The sequence below is a fragment of the Papio anubis genome, chromosome 2 (genome assembly GCF_008728515.1).
Source record: "Papio anubis isolate 15944 chromosome 2, Panubis1.0, whole genome shotgun sequence".
In the NCBI taxonomy this organism is placed as follows: domain Eukaryota; kingdom Metazoa; phylum Chordata; class Mammalia; order Primates; family Cercopithecidae; genus Papio; species Papio anubis.
In genome coordinates this window covers 184,677,584-184,698,137 of record NC_044977.1, presented here as the reverse complement: position 1 = coordinate 184,698,137, position 20,554 = coordinate 184,677,584, and the positions used below count along the sequence as shown (strand labels likewise).

At 38.1% G+C, this 20,554-nt stretch overlaps 1 protein-coding gene across 22 annotated transcripts in view; it reads right to left on the bottom strand.

Annotated features, from left to right (window-relative positions):
• The window catches only part of LPP (LIM domain containing preferred translocation partner in lipoma), a 735,767-nt gene that overhangs the window by 264,476 nt on the left and 450,737 nt on the right, over window positions 1–20,554 (bottom strand). Inside the window, exon 9 of one of the 22 annotated variants that reach the window (XM_031662917.1) lies at window positions 3,973–4,171. The exons of 18 other annotated variants lie outside the window; for them this stretch is intronic. In XM_031662917.1, coding sequence (XP_031518777.1) covers window positions 4,151–4,171 — 21 coding nt within the window. In that variant the 3' untranslated portion in view covers window positions 3,973–4,150. Of the gene's footprint in view, window positions 1–3,972; window positions 4,172–7,398; window positions 7,604–14,284; window positions 16,581–16,852; window positions 19,562–20,554 lie in introns of those variants that run through there. 3 more of the 22 variants (XM_031662914.1, XM_031662913.1, XM_031662918.1) reach the window with 3 other exon arrangements.

Below are 20,554 nucleotides of genomic sequence, written 5' to 3'. Positions count from 1 at the left end.
CCATTAAGTTAAAATGAGAGCACCAGGGTAGACCTTAATCCAATATGACTGGAGATGTCCTTATAAAAAGAGGGACTAGGACACAGACAAGCAGAGGAAAGACCATGTGAGGACACAGAGAGAAGTTGGCCATTTCTATCCAAGGAGAAAGCTCTTAGAGGAAAGCAACCCTGTCAGTACTTTGATCTCAGACTTCTAGCCTCTAGAATTGTGAGGAAAAAGACATCTGTAGTTCAGGTCACTCAGTTTGTGGTACAGTTGTCCCTTCATATCTGCAAGGGATCAGTTCTAGGACTCCATGCAGATGCCAAAATCTACGGATGCTCAAGTCCCTTATATATATGGTATGCTATTTGTACATAACCTACACATATCCCCTTACATAGTTTAAATCATCTCTAGATTAGTTAAAATACCTAATACAATGTAAATGCTATGTAAATAGTTGTTATATTGTATTTTGAAATTTGTAGTATTTTCTATTATTGTATTGTTACTTGTTATTTTTTACAAATACTTTCCATTGGCAGTTGGTTGAATTCTGAATGCAGAATAATTGAATACTCGAATATGAAGGGCTGACTGTATTTTGCTATAGCTGTCCTACCAAAACAATATAATACTTTTATGCATAAAGAAGTTCTTCCCAAAGTGATAAGCTTCAAAGCTTCAGGTCTCATAAAATGTGAATATATCTTAACACATACACACACACACTTACAAATCAATCTCACTGCTCAATATTGAGAGTATTAACTAAAATAGGTAAGTCCCATTCTGTTTTGTTATAAATCCTTACTTTAAGTCCCATTCTGTTTTGTTATAAATCCTTACTTTTTGCACATACGTTTTCACAAATGCTTTCCATTTAACAGCCATTTACATCGTAACTGCCAAATGGTTAACAGACTTGAATCATTTAATCACAACATTTGTTTGGCTTCTGAAATATGTGCAACCTTATCATCTATGGAGTCACTGTCGCAGACACTTCTTGGATGGAATACTAAGTAATACCTAAATATCAGCCCAGGTCTTTTATTCATTAAATAGTTTCCTGTTTAATGAATTTCATATTTATCAATCTAAATGTTAAGCAACTGGAAATGGGCATTCTCTAGACAGAAAATTTGGAAACTATCATTTCAAGTTCCACGCATTTCATATTGTTGATTTTGTATATAAGGGACAAAGATTCAATGATCTACATAGAATGAAAAATTGGAAACCTGACTTGCCTTCTCCAAAATGTTTCATCATCTGTAAAAGGGATGAATATGCATTATCTCATCATCTCAATGAGTTCGTTTTTGAGTACCAAATTCACAATGGTTATAAAAATGTGTCCCATTAAAATGTTTTTACTGTTATTTTATCAAAGACAGTGATAAAGTATTTATCAATGTACACATAAAATTCTCTTAAATATCCCAATACCAGAGGTTTTATGAATTTTTTTTTAAGTCCTAATTATACTGTGAGGCCTTGGGTAGTCATTCTGTGGGTCTTAGTTTTCTTATGAATGGGCAAGATGGCATCTTTGAAAAGCAAAGGCAACATATTTATCTCATCTCTGAAGGTCTAAATATCAATGAATTTCCCATCATTGAACAAATATTTTAGGGTAGCTATTATGTTCTAGAAGATTATTGACAAAGTTATGTCTTAATTTCTAGGGCTTTTTTATGACTTTGAAATTAGTTAACCCTTAAAATAGAAAACTGGACATCTGTCTTTAATAGGAAATGCTAACAGTAAGAATAAAGGAATATAGAAACCTAAGACTTCCCTCACATGATAACATCTTGCTAAAGGAAATAGAAATCATGTGGTTAAAAAGGAAAGAAGGAAGGAAGGAAGGAAGGAAGGAAGGAAGGAAGGAAGGAAGGAAGGAAGGAAGGAAGGAAAATATTTGAATCCTTATCTGTGGAGTCACTGTAGATTCTTCTCAGAACACTAAAGAAGAGAGAAAGAGAAGGAAGGAAGGAAGGAAGGAAGGAAGGAAGGAAGGAAGGAAGGAAGGAGAAGGGGAAGGGGAAGGGGAAAGGGAAGGGGAAGGGGAAGAGAAGGGAAAGGGAAGGGAAGGGAAGGGAAAGGGAAAGGGAAGAGAAACGGAAGGGAAGGGAAGGAGGGAGGGGAAGGAAGGATATTTTTACTTGACTCCCTATTAATAGTCTGCTATTAGAACTCATAGAACTACCACAGAAGGCTGAACAGTCCTGGGCTTTTCACATGATCAAGTTCACACTTCCATGGTTCTCCCAAATAAGGCTTTCTAAACAAACTTGGACTAGGCTCACTCACTTGGCACTTCTCCTGTAGGAATGCAACTCAATGTTCTATCCAAAGGTTTCAAGAATGACAGTTTTTGGATGTTTATTTAATCCTCTCTCAAGCCATGTTTGTTTTGAATAAATGGCAAATGTGATTAGTAAATGGAACATTCGTTTTGTTAGACTGCCTCTAAACTCCAGATATAAACTGGGCTGGATTTTACACCTTATTTTAACATTTCCTTTTTCCTATACCCTTTTTTTCTGATCAGCTCTTCAACAGTGATATAATTTCTTTTAATGCAAATGTACAAAACAGTGTTACTCCTGACAATCGGCAAGCAGTTCACAAGTTTGGGTGAAAAGACATCGCTCTTGAAAAGTGGGTCATTTTTAGTTTTGCTACGTCTTTCCTTCTCACTAGGACATATTGTGCTGATGCAGAACAATGGAGCTGAGGAGGTCTTTAGCTTGTCTTGCATGTATCAGAACTCAGCAATACTTTCCTCTTTGAGGTTCAATGTTATTGGCTAAAATTTTTGATATTCTGCTTAATTCTACCCTATAGCCCACCAATCACACCCTTCGCCCTGCCGGTTGATTCATAGGTACTTGGCCAGGGCAGGCTAGAAGATGAAAAAGGAAGAGATGACCTGAAGCTCTGCATTAGAGAAACAACTAGGAGGATTGTCTGGCAGACACCCGCCCAACGGCCTCCTGTTAAGGAGTATCCTCAGCAGCTTAACATATATGTCCTGCTCAAGATATAAAGATAACTACATTTAAGACTTAAAGTTGAGTTGCTGCACAGCAGTGAGAATTTTTTAAAACGTACTTTCACAAAGAGGCAGTGTAGTTTAATGGGTATAAACTTGGGGCATGCAGTCTTCAGAAGTAATTTTTTCCCTTTCTCAGTTTCTGACTCATTAAAAAATCAAGATGTTTATAGTATCTTCAGCCGGGCACAGAGGCTCATGCCTGTAATCCCAGCACTTTGGGACGCCAAGGCGGGTGGGTCACCTGACGTTAGGAGTTCGAGACCTGCCTGGCCAACATGGTGAAACCCTGTCTCTATTAAAAATAAAAAATTAGCTAGTTATGGTGGTACATACCTGTAATCCCAGCTACTCAGGAGGCTGAGGCAGGAGAACCACTTGAACCTGGGAGGCGGAGGTTGAAGTGAGCCGAGATTGTGCCACTGCACCCCAGCCTGGGAGACAGAGTGAGACTCTCTCTCTCTCTCTCTCAAAAAAAAAAAAAGTATCTTCATAGACTTTTTGAAGTCATATGAACCAATGTACACGAAGGCATCACATAGAAGAAATAATAACTAACTGGGTGCCTTCTAGCATTTACACTAAGAGCCACTCTTTAAGCATTTACACAATTTTTGTTTTACATGATCTAGTCATCCATACATATCTAATCATAGGGACAATGTCTATTTCCTTAGCTTTTTTTTTTTTTTTTTTTTTTTTTTGACAGAATCTTTCTCTGTCGCCCAGGCTGGAGTGCAGTGCTGCCATCTGGGCTCACTGCAACCTCCACCTCCCAGGTTCAGGCAATTCCCCTGCCTCAGCCTCTCAAGTAGCTGGAATTACAGGCACACGCCACCACTCCTGGCTAATTTTTGTATTTTTAGTAGAGACAGGGTTTCACCATGTTGGTCAGGCTGGTCTTGAACTCCTGACCTCATGATCTGCCTGCCTCGGTCTCTCAAAGTGCTGGGATTACAGGTGTGAGCCACTGTGCCTGGCCCAGCTCTCTTTTTCAAAAATATAACACTTCACAATAATGAAAAACATCTATGAGTGGGTGGAGTCCAGCATCACCAATAATACATATCTGATTTTGAGGACGAGCTAAGTTTTTGTTCATCATTGTATGTCCTTCGGCATCTGAAAATATATATTAGGTATTTATTGAAATCAAAACTTTAAAAAAAGCAGTAATATAGTAACATTGCAAGTATAACGAAAACCACATATTTCCTCCACATTTTTTTTTCCTAGAAATTACTACGAAACTAATATGTGCTTGGCTAAATGACGTATGTCCCAACTAGACAGAATTATGTTGTAAGCTGCTCATGTGCTATGTAAAATGTCCTTAAGATGCCCCAATATTAGTTCTGGAAAATGAGCCTATTAATAAACACGAAGAGAATACGAAGTATTGGGTAAATCATTTCAAGGCACAGATACAACTTGAAAAGGGCAGAAAGAGGAAAGTGAGGAAATACCAAGCTGATGAGAAGAGTCCAGGTTAAGGTGAGTGACACTGGTGTGAACATAAAGTCTGCAAAAACAGATACCATTATCTGCCTTTCACTGGTTGTATTGCCATCTGGGTGATGGCTGGATGAGACCAGCACGATCTCTAGCTGCTTAGAAGAATGCTCTTGTTAACCCAATTGATTTCATCATAGAAATAGAAAAAGATAAAACTTTCTTTTTTTTTCTTTTTTTTTTTTTGAGACGGAGTCTTGCTGTGCCGCCCAGGCTGGAGTGCAGTGGCCGGATCTCAGCTCACTGCAAGCTCCACCTCCTGGGTTTACGCCATTCTCCTGCCTCAGCCTCCCGAGTAGCTGGGACTACAGGCGCCCGCCACCTCGCCCGGCTAAGTTTTTGTATCTTTTAGTAGAGACGGGGTTTCACCGTGTCAGCCAGGATGGTCTCGATCTCCTGACCTCGTGATCCGCCCGTGTCGGCCTCCCAAAGTGCTGGGATTACAGGCTTGAGCCACCGCGCCCGGCCTAAAGATAAAACTTTCATCTTTCACCTGTGCCCATGCCACTCCTGACTTTAGAGCATTCAGTTTTTAACTGCTAAAATGCCATGAAAAATAGTGGTGTAATTCCAGCCTGTAATCCCAGCACTCTGGGTGGCCAAAGCGGGTGGATCACCTGGGGTCAGGAGTTTGAAACCAGCCTGGCTATCAATGAGAAACCTCATCTCTACTAAAAATACAAAAATTGGCTGGGTGTGGTGGTGCATGCCCGGAATCCCGGCTACTTGGGAGGCTGAAGCAGGAGAATCACTTGAACCCAGAGGTAGAGGTTACAGTAAGCCAAGACTGCACCACTGCAATCCAAACTGGGTGACAGAATGAGACCCCCTCTCAAAAAAAAAGAATACTAATTTATTGGTTACACACACTAGGATGTGAATGGTAGAAAGATGAAGAACATAGCTGGAAATGGTAGACTAGATTTAAAAAAATGAGGTACATACACACTATGAAATACTGTGCAGTCATAAAAAGTAATGAAATCATATCCTTTGCAGCAACATAGATGGAGCTAGAGGCCATAATCCTAAGCAAATTGATGCAGGGAGAGAGAGCCAAATACCACATGTTCTCACTTATAAGTGCAAGCTAAACACTGAGCACACATGGACATGAACTTGAGAATAGCAGACACTGCAGATTACCAGATGGGGAGGAAGGGAGAGGGCATGGGCTGAAAAATTACCTATTGGATATTATGCTTACTACCTGGGTCCAATTACCCATGTAGCAATCCCACACATGTATCCCCTGTATCTAAAGTAAAAGCTAAAATTAAAAAAAAAAAGAACATCTATAAAAGCACAGCTATTCAAGCCCACATAAACAACTCTTTTTCTTTTTTTTTTTTGGAATAAAATTGCTTTTTTAAAAAAATTTAAGTTCTGGGGTACATGTGCAGAACGTGCAGGTTTGTTAACATAGATATACACGTGTCATGGTGGTTTTCTGTATCCATCAACCCAACAACTCCGGATAATAGGAACTCTGTGTGGTTCCATGTCAATTCAGCAGATGTTATTTCACCTGCTGGTTGACTCTTTCATTTATTCATGAGTGCCTGATGCATGCAATGTACTATGTTAGGCATACAGAAACAAAACTGAAGCAGACATGGTTTCCACTCTTGAAGAACATGGATTTGTATTTGAAAGATAGACACATAATACGAATAAAATCAAATGCGGTGGGAGGTTGCAGACAAAATGAGATCCTCATACCCTGCAGGTGGGAATGGACAATGGGGTAGCCCCGTTGGAAAGCATGTCAGCAGTTCCTCAAAATGTTGAACATTAAATTACCATGTGTCCCAGCAATCCCACTGTTAGGTGTATACCCCAGAAAACTGAAAACATATGTATACTCATATATTGATAGAAGCGTTATTTATAATAGCCAAAAGATAGAAAAACCTCAAATGCCCATCAATTGATGAAACTATAAATATAATGTGATGTATTCATACAATGGAATATTATTCAGCAATAAAAAGGAATACAGCAATCACATATGCTCTAACATGAACAGAATTTGAAAAAAAGACTATGTATTGTATTATTCTAAATGTCCAGAATTGTTAAATCTATAGATACAGATATTAAATTCATGGTTACCTGGACTTAGAGGGTTTGAGGAAAAAGAAAAGTCACTGTTCATTGGTATGAGTTTCTTCCTGGTGTAAAGAAATTGATTGTGATAATGATCGCACATATACTATATTTAAGAATACAGTAAAATATACTGTGAATGTACTAAAATAATTTAATTGTGTATTTAAATGGGTGAATTATATTATATGCAAATTGTCTTAAAAATGTTATTATATAAAAATACTGAATGAGGTGCATATTATAGTAAATGAATGAGAAAAGATAAACTAATAGTATGTGAGAACTGGAAGAATGGTCAAACTTCTTCAAAAGTTAATATTAGAGATAGATCTTGAAGTTTAAATAAGAGTTTACTAGGGTGGGAAAAAAAGGAGGGATATAGAACCTATTCTGCACATAGCACGTTAATTGTTGATTGTGATATTCTGTTCTTCCCTCCCTGAAAATTTCCACTTACTGTCAAAACAACTTATTTTGTTTGTTTGTGTGTTTTTGTTTTTTAGACGGAAGTTTCACTCTTGTTACCCAGGCTGGAGTGCAATGGCACGATCTCGGCTCACCGCAACCTCCGCCTCCCGGGTTCAAGCGATTCTCCTTCCTCAGCCTCCCTTGTACTTGGGATTACAGGCATGCGCCACCATGCCCAGCTAATTTTGTATTTTCAGTAGAGACGGGGTTTCTCCATGTTGGTCAGGTTGCTTTCGAACTCCTGACCTCAGGTGATCAGCCCGCCTCGGCCTCCCAAAGTGCTGGGATTAGAGGTATGAGTCACTGCGCCCGGCCTGTCACAACAACTTTTAATTTAAGATTCAGGATCTGCCGGACAAGAAATAATATTAAATAGTTCAGGGATATTCAAGAACTTTTAATAAGAATCTAAATTTCATGAAGTTCTTCCCATATTTTTGACCAGCAGTCAACGATGTTTTTCTGTAAAGAGACATACAGAAAATGTTTTAAAATCTGTAGGCCATACGGTCTCTGTTGCATCTTCTCAGCTCTACTGTTGTAGTGTGAGAGCAGCCATTGATAATATGGAATGAAGCTAGCATGGCTGTATTTCAAGCAAACATTATTTACAAAATCAGGTGAGAAGTGACATTTGGCCCACAGGCTGTCCTGTGCTGGGTCCTACTTCATATTCTCTGGGCTGCCTTTCTGAACTCCTCTCCACTTCCCATTTTTCTGCCCCTGCAGAGACCACCAGCCTCAGTTGTCTTCTGGTAGCTTCCTTAACTAATATATTGTGTGCTCTGGATGGGGTGGCTAGGAGGATTAAAAAGTATGGTTTCCGGCTGGGCGCAGTGGCTCACGCCTGCAATCCCAGTACTTTGGGAGGCTAAGGTGGGTGGATAACCTGAGGTCAGGAGTTCGAGACCCACCTAGCCAACATGGTAAAACCCTGTCTCTACCAAAAATACAAAAATTAGCTGGGCCTGGTGGCGGATGCCTGTAATCCCAGCTACTTGGGAGGCTGAGGCAGGAGAATCGCTTGAACCCGGGAGGCAGAGGTTGCAGTGAGCCCAGTTTGCATCACTGTACTCCAGCCTGGGCAACAAGAGTGACACTCTGTCTCAAAGAAAAAGAAAAAAAATAAAAAAGCATGATTTCCTCTGGTAAAGACTACTAATATCATCTATAGTAAACTTATTCAGACTTATGTTAAAATTGCATTATGAACCACAAAAAATAAGTAACAGCTAACTGATAAATCCATAAATAAAACAACTACCACACTTATACCTTCTCCTTCTTGTTTTAACAATCATCCCTAAATGTGAATTAAAAAAAAAGATGGTGTCATATTTGAGGAGGCATAAATATACCAAACACTTATAAAGACTGAATAACAAGGGGCCTCTTATCTTGAATTCAGATTTAGGGTATGCACAGTTTCAACTCCTTAACTGTTAATAGCAATGTTGACTGAATCTTGGGCTTCAAATAATGTTAAATATATGTTATGTCCCAGAAATACTACTCAGAAGTTTTAGTCTCTAAACTGCTGTGCCCAAGGAATATTTTATGTTTGGACAACTCTACATAAAATAGAGGTAACATATACAAACACAGACAGCTATAAATGGAGGCAAGTTTCACAGAGTGGAAAGAACATTGGGCTGGCAGTGAGGTGACATCAGTTCTCACCCTCCCTTAGGCATTCAGTATTGGTAGGATACTAGAGAAGTTGCCTCTGAACAAGTTATAGAGTTTTTCTTATATGAGAGAGTTTAGTACATTTTATAAGTGATTGAAAAAAAATTTAAATATTATTATCTCATATTTTCAAAATTTTATTTTAGGGAAGCAACCTTCTGAAATAAACCAAACTGTATTATTTGAAGATCATTCTCTGAAGTCCAAAGATGAAACAGATCAAAGACCATATTCTTTGTTAAGAGTATTGCTAAAAGTTGGGGTTGCTGTATTCCAGAAAATCAAAGAACTAAAGTAACTAGCAAATCTTTGTATGTGGGACAATGGCACTTTTGATACTATAGTAGTAAAAATATGTGTCTTTCACTATAAGACACTTCCTAACACTCTGTGTGCAAAACATTTAAAAGCTTTAATATTCACCAGAAATTATTTATCAATAATGGTTCACATTTCTTTGGTGAAGAAGAGAATAACTATAGTCTCTTGTTGAAATTGGACACTATGAGTGTTTGTAGCTGGCCAAGAAACAAATGAGATTCCCAAAGGAATATATCAATATGTCAATAAGCAAAATAACTGCTTTCCTTAGAACTGAAGTAAAACAAAACAAATAAAAAACACTGATAAATAGAAGTTCTCTCACTCTGTAAACACAAAGAATTACATATTGCCAGAATCCCCTGTTAAAATGATTTGCTGAACTTTCCAAAGGGATTTGAGACCTGGGGTATTTTTAAACAACCGAATCTATGAAAATGATTAGATAAGTAAAATAAATAAATAATATTCACAGACATTTCTTAGTATACCAGTACATCCATTCTGATGATAACATTTAAAAACAGGATAGAGAGATTATGGACTGAGTCAAAATTACACAGAGCCTATGAACAAGTGTTTTCACAGGAGCAGCTGTGAGACAGAATAGGGAGCACTAGAATCGGAACCATTTTCTATTATTAAATGGCCTTACAAAACTAATGATGGGGTTCTAAAGATAGGAAATAAGATCATTCTGACAATAGTTATCATTACACCTTTTAAAGGTTACTTACTTCTGACCTCCCCTGTCTTGAACTATTCTTAACCAATGTAGAGAAGAATCGCAGAATAGAAGAGTTACATTTTGCACTCACATGTGGTCATTTACTAACTACATAACTCTGAAAGTCATTGTAACTCTTCAGGCCTCAGTTTTCTCATCTGTAAAGGTAAGGGGTTATGACTCATGGGGTTTCTGAAAATCGCTTCTATGTCTGATGGTTTAACTAGGCTAGCCTATGGAAGTGGAGAACAAAGATTTCTTATTTTTTCCAACTTATTTCCTTCAAAGTTGTAGGATACTGTTTCTTTTTCAATCAGCAAGCAAATCTTTCAGACATAAAATGTTGATGAATAGACTTATCCATAAAGGAAATAAACAATTGCATCAACAATTTTCAGATAAAATGATCAGGTAGAATTGCCTAAGAAGTCCGTCTCAAAAAAAAAAAAAAAAAAAAAAAGAAGTTAGTACAACTATTACATTTAACAAGTTATAGGATACAAAGGCAGTATATAAAAATCTATTGTTACTTCTATATGCTAATAACAAATGATTATAAACAAATTTTAAAATACCATGTACAATAGCATCCAAAATTTGAAGTTCTTAAGGATAAGTTTACCAAAATATATGCAAAACTATGATATATAGATGAGATAAATTAGAGAAGACATAAATAAATTAAGAGATAGGCCATCTTCATGGATTGAAAAACTCAGTATTGTTAAGGTATCAGATCTTTTCAAATTGATCTAAAGATTCAAGGCAATCTCCAAATCACAGCAGCCTATTTTGTGGACATCAATAAACTGATGCTAAAATTTATATGGAAATGAAAAAAAAACCTGTAGAAATGAAAAAGAGCCTGTATAGCCAAGGAAATCCTAAGAAAAAGAACAAAGCTGGAAGTATCATGCTACCTGATTTCAAACTATACCACAAGGCTACAGTAACCAAAACAGCATGGTACTGGTACCAAAACTGACATATAGACCAATGAAACAGAACAGAGACCTCAGAAATTACACCACACATCTGCAAACATCTGATCTTCAACAAACCTGACAAAAACAAGCAAAGGGGAAAGGATTTCCTATTCAATAAATGGTGCGAGAAAAACTGGCTAGCCATATGCAGAAAACTAAAACCAGACCACTTCCTTATACCTTATACAAAAATTAACTCAAGATGGATTAAATACTTAAATGTAAAACCCAAAAGGAAGCATAAAAACCCTAGATGAAAACCTAGGCAACACCATTCAGGACACAGGCACAGGCAACAGCTTCATGATGAAAACGCCAAAAGCAATTGCAACAAAAGCCAAAATGGACAAATGAGATCTAATTAAACTAAAGAGCTTTTGCAAAAGAAACTATCATCAGAGTGAATAAGCAACCTACAGAATGGGAGAAAATTTTTGTGATCTACCCATCTGACACAGGTCTAATATCGAGAATATACAAGGAACTTAAACAAATTTACAAGAAACAAAAAAAGAAACCTCATCAAAAAGCAGGCAAAGGATATGAACAGACACTTCGCAAAATAAGACATTTATGCGGTCAACAAACATACGAAAAAAAGCTCAAAATCACTGATCATTAAAGGAATGCAAATCAAAACAACAATGAGATACCATCTCTCACACCAGTCAGAATGGCTATTATTAAAAAGTCAAGAAACAACAGATGCTGCTCTCTTTTTCTCTGGTCTTAAAAATGAGATGACATCTGGCAAGTTAAATGTATCCTTAAAGGAAAATGCACCTGAGCTGTACAATGTCTTAGATGCTAATAGGGCCCTACTGAGTGTCTAGGAAAATTCTTCAAAGCCAGCACAAAGTTCAATAAACCTCTGTTAAATAACTAATCATGTAGTTTCTACATACATATGTTTCTAGTAACATAGGCTATTCTGATCTGCATTCCATCAATCAGTGCCAATTATGCACTTACAGATCTATAGCCAAAAGGCCTGATTTATTGCTATGGAGTAAATTGAGTCCATTTATAAATTTATATGTTGAAGCCTTAACCCCACAGTGATAGTATGTGTAGATGGGACCTTTGAGAAATAATTAAGCTTAGATGAGGTCATAAGGATGGGGCCCTCACGATGGTACTAGTGACCTTATAAGAAAAGACACTTAGCGGGCTTGCTCCCTCCCCACACACACCATGTAAGGACACAGTGAGAATGTGGCTATCTGCAAGGCAGGAAGACAGTCCTCAGCAGAACCCCACCGTGCTAACACCCCGATCTCGCACTTTCAGCCTCAATCTATAAGAAAAGAAATCTCTGTTATTTAAGCCACTCAGTCCATGTATTTTTGTTATGGTGGTCCAGGCTGTATAATACATTCACTTTTAAAAAATGTACTAAGTACTCCCCAAAGTGAGAGGTATTGCTTTGGGTGCTATTTTCAGAAACGTGGGGTAAGATTTGGAGGTGGATAGGGAAAAAAAGACACAAAGAACAACAGAAAAAAATGAGTTTGCTCCGAAGGAGCTCATAGTCTATGTATTTGGGGGTAAGATTAGCTACTAATATAAAGCAAAAATGGTAAAAGGTTAAAACAAAGGCAAATGTTTAAACCAAGACATAGATGAAAGCTCTGGAAATACAGTAGGAAGTGCTTATCTTCAGCTGGAAAGGTATAGGAAAGGATTTGCAAAACTGTTGTAACCAAACTGGGCAGACAGGAGAGCTGTAACAATGAGCCTTGCTGACTTTAAAAAGTGGGGAAAAAAAGTTCTATCTGATGACAGGACATCTGTTAAAAAGTCAGGAAACAACAGATGCTGGTGAGGCTGCGGAGAAATAGGAAAGCTTTTACACTATTGGTGGGAATGTAAATTAGTTCAACCATTGTGGAAGACAGTGTGGCAATTCCTCAAGGATCTAGAACTAGAAATACCATTTGACCTAGCAATCCCATTACTGGGTATACACCCAAACGATTATAAATAATTCTACTATAAAGACACATGCACATGTATTTTTAATGCAGCACTATTTACAATAGCAAAGATTTGGAACCAACACAAATGCCCAACAATGATAGACTGGATAAAGAAAATATGGCACATTTACACCATGGAATACTATGCAGCCATAAAAAAGGGTGGGTTCATGTTTTGAAGTGGGCAGTGGATGAAGTGGGAAGCCCTCAGTCTCAGCAAACTAACACAGGAACAGAAAACCAAACACTCTATGTTCTTACTCATAGGTGAGAGTTGAACAATAAGAATATATGGACACAGGGAAGGGAATATCACACACTGGGGTCTCTTAGGGGGTGGGGGATGAAGGGAGGGAAGCTAGAGGTGGGTCAACAGGTGCAGTAAACCACCATAGCACACATACACCTATGTAACAAACCTTCACATTTTGTACATGTATCCTGGAACTTAAAAAAAAAAAAAGTGATCAAGACAGTGTGGCACTGGCATACGGAGAGATATATAAATTAATGGAAAAGAATAGAGTCTAGCAAGGCCCAAACATATATGGATATATAGCCAAATTGATGTTTTTTTCTCTTTCCAACTTTTATTTTAGGTTCAAGGGATATATGTGCAGGTTTATTACATGGGTAAATTGCACATCCCGGGGGTTTGGTGTACAGATAATTTTGTCAACCAGTTAATCAGCATACTACCTGATAGGTCATTTTTCAATCCTCATCCTCCTCCCACTCTCCACCCTCAAATAGGTGCCAGTGTCTACTGTTCCCTCCTTTGTGTCCGTGTGTACTCAATGTTTAGCTAGCACTTCTAAATGAGAACACGTGGTATTTGGTTTTCCATTCCTAAATTAATTAGATTAGGATTACGAGCTCCAGCTCTATACATGTTGCTTCAAAGGCCATGATCTCCTCCTTATTTATGGCTGCGTAGTATTCCATGTTGTATATGCACCACACTTTTTAAAATCCAGTCTACCATTGACAGACATCTAGGTTGATTCCATGTCTTTGCTATGGCGAATAGTGCTACGATGAACATAGACATTCACGTGTCTTTATGGCAGAATGATTTACATTACTTTGGATATATACCCAGTAGCAGAATTGCTGAGTCAAATGGTAAGTTTATTTTAAGTTCTTTGAGAAATCTCCAGACTGTTTTCCACAGTGGCTTAACTAATTTACATTCCAACCAGCAGTGTCTAAGTGTTCCCTTTTCTCCACAACCTTACCAGAATTTGTTATTTAAAAAAAAAAAAAAATTAACAATAGCCATTCTGACTGGTGTGAGATACTCTCTCATTGTGACTTTGATTTGCATTTACCTAATGACTAGTGATGTTGAGCACTTTTCCATATGGTTGTTGGCTGTTTCTATGTCTTCTTTTCAAAAGTGACTGTTCATGTCCTTTGCTCACTTTTTAATGGGGCTAGTTGTTTGCTGCTTGTTGATTTGTTTGAGTTCCTTATAGATTCTGGATATTAGACTTTCGTCAGATGCATAGTTTGCAAATGTTTTCTCCCATGCTATAGGCTGTCTGTCACTCTGTTGACAGTGTCTTCTGCTATGCAGCTCTTTAACTAGGTCTCACTTGTCAATTTTTGTTTTTGTTGCAATTGCTTTTGGAGTGTGTGTCATAAAGTCTTTGACTAGGCTGATGTCAGAGTTAAAGGACTCAAAAATAAAGCCACACACCTACAATCATCTAATCTATAACAAAGCCAACAAAAACAAGCCGTGGAGAAAGAACTCCCTATTTAATAAATGCTGCTGGGATAACCGGCTAGTCATATGCAGAAAATTGAAATTGAACCCTTACCTTTCACCATATACAATGATCAACTCCAGAAGAATTAAAGACATACATGTAAAACCTAAAACTGTACAGATCCTAGAAGAAAATCTAGAAAATATCATTCTTGACATCAAATGACTTTTGTCAAAGGTATCCAGGTAATTTAAGGGGAGAAAAGAGATTTCAAAAAAGCGTGTGGGAAAAAATTAGAATAGTCCAATGCAAAAATAATAATAATAATAATAAAATAAAAGAAGTTTGACACATCTCACACAATATACAAAAATTAACTTGAATCATAAACCTAAGTTTACGTTGTAACTCATCTTAAATAAAACAGAATAAAATCTTTGTGATCGCAGCGAGGCACAAAACATCTTAAAAAACAAAAAGTACAAAATATAGAAGATGAAAGTGAGAAACTGACCTTCACCAAAATCATCTACTCTTCAAAAAATAATATAAAGAAACTTAAAATATTAGAGCAAGAGTGAACCTGAAAAATTATTTAGCTACTCTGAATATTGAGTTGCTCGTGTGACAATTCTCATGTTACTGAGGTAAGTAAGTTGTTTAGCAGGAACAGATTTTGGTTTCAGTGTTTTGCTGAGCAATCTGCTAAGTTCTAAAGCAGATTTAGACCTGATTTTAGAAGGACAAAAAAAAAAAAAAAGTTTCTTCAAACATATTCATTCAACAACCACATATTAGGTTCTGTGCTACTTACTCCAGGAGATACAGGGTTTATTCAGATATCATCTCTATCTCCCAAAACTTAGTCTAATATATGCTTGGGCACAAGTTGATAGAAGACAGGAACACAAATGACTCTAGTACAGTAAGAGTGTAAAACCATCAAAAAGAGAGGGTGAAATAACACACAACTAGATTTTAGGAAGAGGAGAAAGCCTTATGGGAGAAATTAACACTGTAGCTGGGTCTTAATGGGTCACTACTAGATGTGTAGATTTTATTTGGGGAAGAACTGTGAAGAAGGAGCTTGGTGAGCAAAGCCATAGAGATGAGAATTAACTAAAAATGTAATGTATCAGCTGGAATCCAGGATACAGGGGGGAGACAAAACTGAAAATCCAGTTTGGGATTTCAACGTATTCTGTAACTAATTGGGAACTTGTTAAGGTTTTTGCAAAAGGCAATTAATGATAAGGTACCATAGAAAGATTAATCTGATATTACATATAGGATGTATGGGTACAGAGATGACTGGGGGAGGAAACCCTAAGTAAGAAGTCATTTCAATGGTTCAAGTGAGAAATGGGGATGACTGAACGCCATGGTAAGTACTTAGTGTAGGTAGAAAAAACCTTGGGACAAATTTTATCTGGGTGATGGGAATGGGGAAGTACAGCTTCAAGGCACCAGGCCTGGGTGCCAGGCAGGGAATTAATGGGTGCTTCCCCTCCAACTGCTGATCTTATCCAAAGGCCATGATGACTGCCTAAGCCCACTTTAATCTCTGCGTGTAATATGGGTCACAGTGGAGGCATGTACACTGGTGCTGATGAGGAGCTCCTGCCATCCAAAGCATACCAACATTCAGTCACTTGCCATGGTCAAAGCATGGGAACGATTTGTAGAAGACCTGACTTGGAGTTGTGGCTCTCCGATGAATTTGACATATGACGTTAAGTGAGTGGCTCTCATCACTGGGCTTTTGAACCCTCATCAGAAAAAGAAAGACAAAGACCTCTACTTGGGCTTAATAATCATGGATTTTGTGAGCTCCCCAAAGTGCTCTGGAAACTATAAAGGCTGTACAAAGAGGAATTACTAATATTACAGTCACTGGCCTCAAGCAATATCTACCATTCTCATCTTCACATGTGTTCTGGTGTTAGCTACTGACTTGAGGGATCTATCTGCATTCATTCCTCTGCCCACCCTAATCATCTCTTCCATTTTCTTTCTCCGATCCTATAATTGAGAGACAATAAACACGGTGATAAACATAGGGATAACTCTCTCCAAATGCCAACAATTCTTTACAGTGCAACCAATGTATATAACTTTTTCTTTTCAAAAATTAAAATAGGCTGGGCATGGTGGCTCACACCTATAATCCCAGCACTTTGGGAGGTCGAGGCAGGTAGATCACCTGGGGTCAGGAGTTTGAGACCAGCCTGGCCAACATGGTGAAACCCTGTCTCTACTAAAAATATAAAAAGTTAGCCCAGCATGGTGGCGGGTGCCTGTAATCCCAGCTACTTGGTAGGTTGAGGCAGGAAAATCACTTGAACCCAGGAGGTGGAGGTTGCAGTGGGCCAAGATCACTTCATTACCTCTATACTCTTCTCTGAACCATAAAATATGCTCCAAACTTGAAATCCAAATGAAAAGTAACAATCTGTTCTAATTCCGGAAAAGAAAAACTTTCAGATTTACAGAAAGATGGTTAGTTGACCTCCAAGGTCTCATCTTCCTCAAATATTTTCCAAGGAAATTTTAATAGTAGATGGTTTCAGAATGTAACATAACCTCTACACTAATTGGGACAAGATTCTCCAGCTTCCCTGGGATGCACAGCCCCAGCACTTCCCCACACTATGTAGCAAATACCTGTCCCTTTAACAGCTGAGGCTGATGGAGATGAGTTTTTATGATAGGTGGAGGCTAAAGTTGCCTGGTCATTTTAGACCTGAGAGTTGTGACTAGCTTCCAGGTCCTGGCTCTGGAACTTTCAAGCTGAGCCACCTTATCTAAATACTGGAGAACACGTGGATCTCAATTCACAGGGATATATATAACGCACAGGACACGAGTTCTGTGAACTACATGGCAAGATGTAGCTAACATTAGCTTTTATAAATCGGCAAAGAGAAGAGATTCCACTGCATCTTTAAGAGGATTTCCAATGAGAAGAGAACATTTCTGCCTTATAAAGACTTATTTATAACAGTATTTTCCAACGAACTCAGCTCAGATGGTGTAGGAAATAGTGTGGCCCACTGCAGCATGCAAATTCACTGCTCAGCGCATTATGGGAACATAAATACAATCATGATCCCTAAGCCTTGCAGATTCTCATTCTGTCTCTTTCCTTTCTTCATTTCTTCCTTTTTATTCTTTCTTTCCTTTCTCCATTTCCCCATCTTGTCTCTCCTCTTTCTTACTATATCATATTCCTCTTTTTATACTATCCTGATATAGGAAAACTAAAGCAGCTCATCTCAAATATAGGGGAGATTTATTTATTTCATCTTTTAAACTTTTTCCTTAATGGGTTAAATGCCAAACTCCCCAGAAGTACTCAAGGTAATAAAGTATAATTGTTTTCAGACATGAGGGTAAGTTTTCCACCAGTGACTAAAAAAATTTAAAAATAAATGAAAGCCAGTGGAAAGCCGAACAGTCTTCACTTGGCAATTATTCAGCCCTTGGAAATTTCCAAGTCTTTTGCAATCATTAATTAATTAGTAAAGATGATGTTCTTCTTTACTGAGGTTTGAAGCGTGACATAAAGAGGTCTAGAGGTTTTCCTCAAACTCGAAGCGGAATGTCAAGGAAAGAACTGGGATAAGAATTCAGAGCTCATTTCTCACACCCGTAGTCACATAATTAAGCCGAACAGTCAATATAAGGACAATAAGGTCCTCTGTGCACAGGTGCAGTAGAATACTGTAGTGTTTTGCTCAAAGGACAACTGTGATGGAACCCACCCCTTCATCAGCCAATGCCCTCACAACGCGCCCAGAATTTATCCATAGCTTCATCAGCCTCTTTCCCCTTTCCCAAAGCACAGACGGACAGATGGCTAAATATCAACCTCTAACCACTCTTAATAATCAGAGTGAAAAGTACATGGTTTGATTTTCATTTTTAAAATGCACAACCGAATATGATGTGAAAACACATGAAACTGTTGAAAAACAAATATATCAAAAATTTTAAAAATAACGTAAAATCTACTGATACCCCAAATCTGTAATCATCTAATAGAACATCTTGAATAACTACCTTGCTCAGATAAGAAGCCAAATAAAGTTCCATGTTTTCTGATGCGTGGTTTGTAAAAATTCATTCCATCTGCCTGGGTTGGTTGGTGAGGACAGGCCAAATGTTAAGGAAGTGGCTGGACCCAGCATTTTAGATCCAGTTCTAGCAGGGGGGGGTTAATTCTTTTTCCTACACCAATGGATGGGTTCCAAATGCTGAAGAGAGGTTGGCCAGAGTACCCAGTGACTTAGTGAGAAAACAGCATCTGAAGACTAGTGCAGTACTTCTCACCAGGTGAGTCTCGTCAAGACACACAGTTTTGCTTTCTCTCATGTCTGGTTCCTATGTGGGATAACACAGTCCTCAAACAAGGCAGACACCATGTCATTCCTTCAGGAACATCATTCTGCCATCCTTTCAGTCACCCTGCTCTGGGCAGGGCAAAACTGCCTATCTATGTGAACTTAAACCTTGACGGCAATTGTTCTGGCCTAAAGTTTTATTTTACTGTAATCTTCCCTAGGTAAATCTGTTACAACTGTTAAAAACAAAAAGTGTGGTTAAGTTGAATAATCTGTTTCTCTGAACTGGTTGTTTTGAAAACAGACTCCCCTTGTCTGGGTCAGGAGGAACTGATGCAAATATACTGTGACATTAACAAAGAGCAAGGCTGTCCAGACTGGCTATTTTGGACACATTTATTTTAAAAAGAAATAAACAGCTGTAACAACATTTCTTTTCATAGAGAGACTTCAGGAACTGAGTAATGTTTAAAATCATTTAAAATTCTAATTTGGAATCTATCTATTGAAAAAGGATCATGGCTGGCCAATTTTATATAGTGGTCACACATAAGGCTATAGGATTTCTCCCGCTCTTCACAGTCGCCACTGTCAGGAAGAGCTCTATTCCCCTACAGAACGTGAAATTCACATAGGACACCATTAATACGGCCAAGTTTCCTGTAGGAAAAATAGTTTAGTAAACACCCTATAAGGAAATTTTTGATATAATGTTGAATATGTGAATAGATCTGTCTTGAAATTGACAATCTTGTTAAAAATGTGGAAAGAATTTTTAAAAATACAGTCCTAACTTCTACCCAATCCATCCCCCAAAACTACCATTGATCTTCTAGCTAACTGGGGGCTCTCAAATTTCTGATTTCTCACAGTTCTAACTGAAAAGAAAGAAGGGCATTCCTCCAACCCAAATGGCTGGAAACTGGCTCAGTTCCTCTATTTTCACCCATTCTAAGTTATTCTTATTGGTTCCTCTGGTTATAATGGGAGGAATCAACATTGTGTTGGTTCCAGTACTTATGAAAAATCGAAGTTGTGGTGAGTGGGCCTGTGTAGTATTATACCTTACCTATTCAGACAAAGTAACAGAGAGTGTTAACTTCAAAGGTTCACATACGGACAATTAAATCAAATAAGAAGTAACTGTCACTTATAAGGAGTTTTTAAACATTGCTTAATAGTGTTAAAGGCTGAAGAATAAGATTGTTTCTGGAGGGTTAGTAAAATGAATAAATAAGGGGTCCCAATCAAGTTGCATTATACTGCAGCCCCTTCTCAAAGGAGAAACTATCCAAGGTGTTTGCATTATCTTCGACACGCTTGGCCTCACCCATCTCTTGGGTCCTTGGCCACTTGCTCTGCCCCAGCAACCGCTGTGGTGCCAACATTGCGGGAGTTATAATCGCTTCACAGGGCCACAGCCTAACAACAGTTCAACTCAGTTTTGCCCTCCACATGTCTCACCTATAGATAGCTACCCTTGCTGAGGCTTGAGATGCTACAGACCTATTTAATATCCAAGCAAATGCAAGGTGTATAGGAAGTTTCTGCACAATAGAGAGAAGCTTTAACCAATACAGGGAAGGATGTGAAAAGTAAATTATTTTCTCTCTCTCCATCAGAACATTTTGTCCTGAGATACTACAGTTTCTG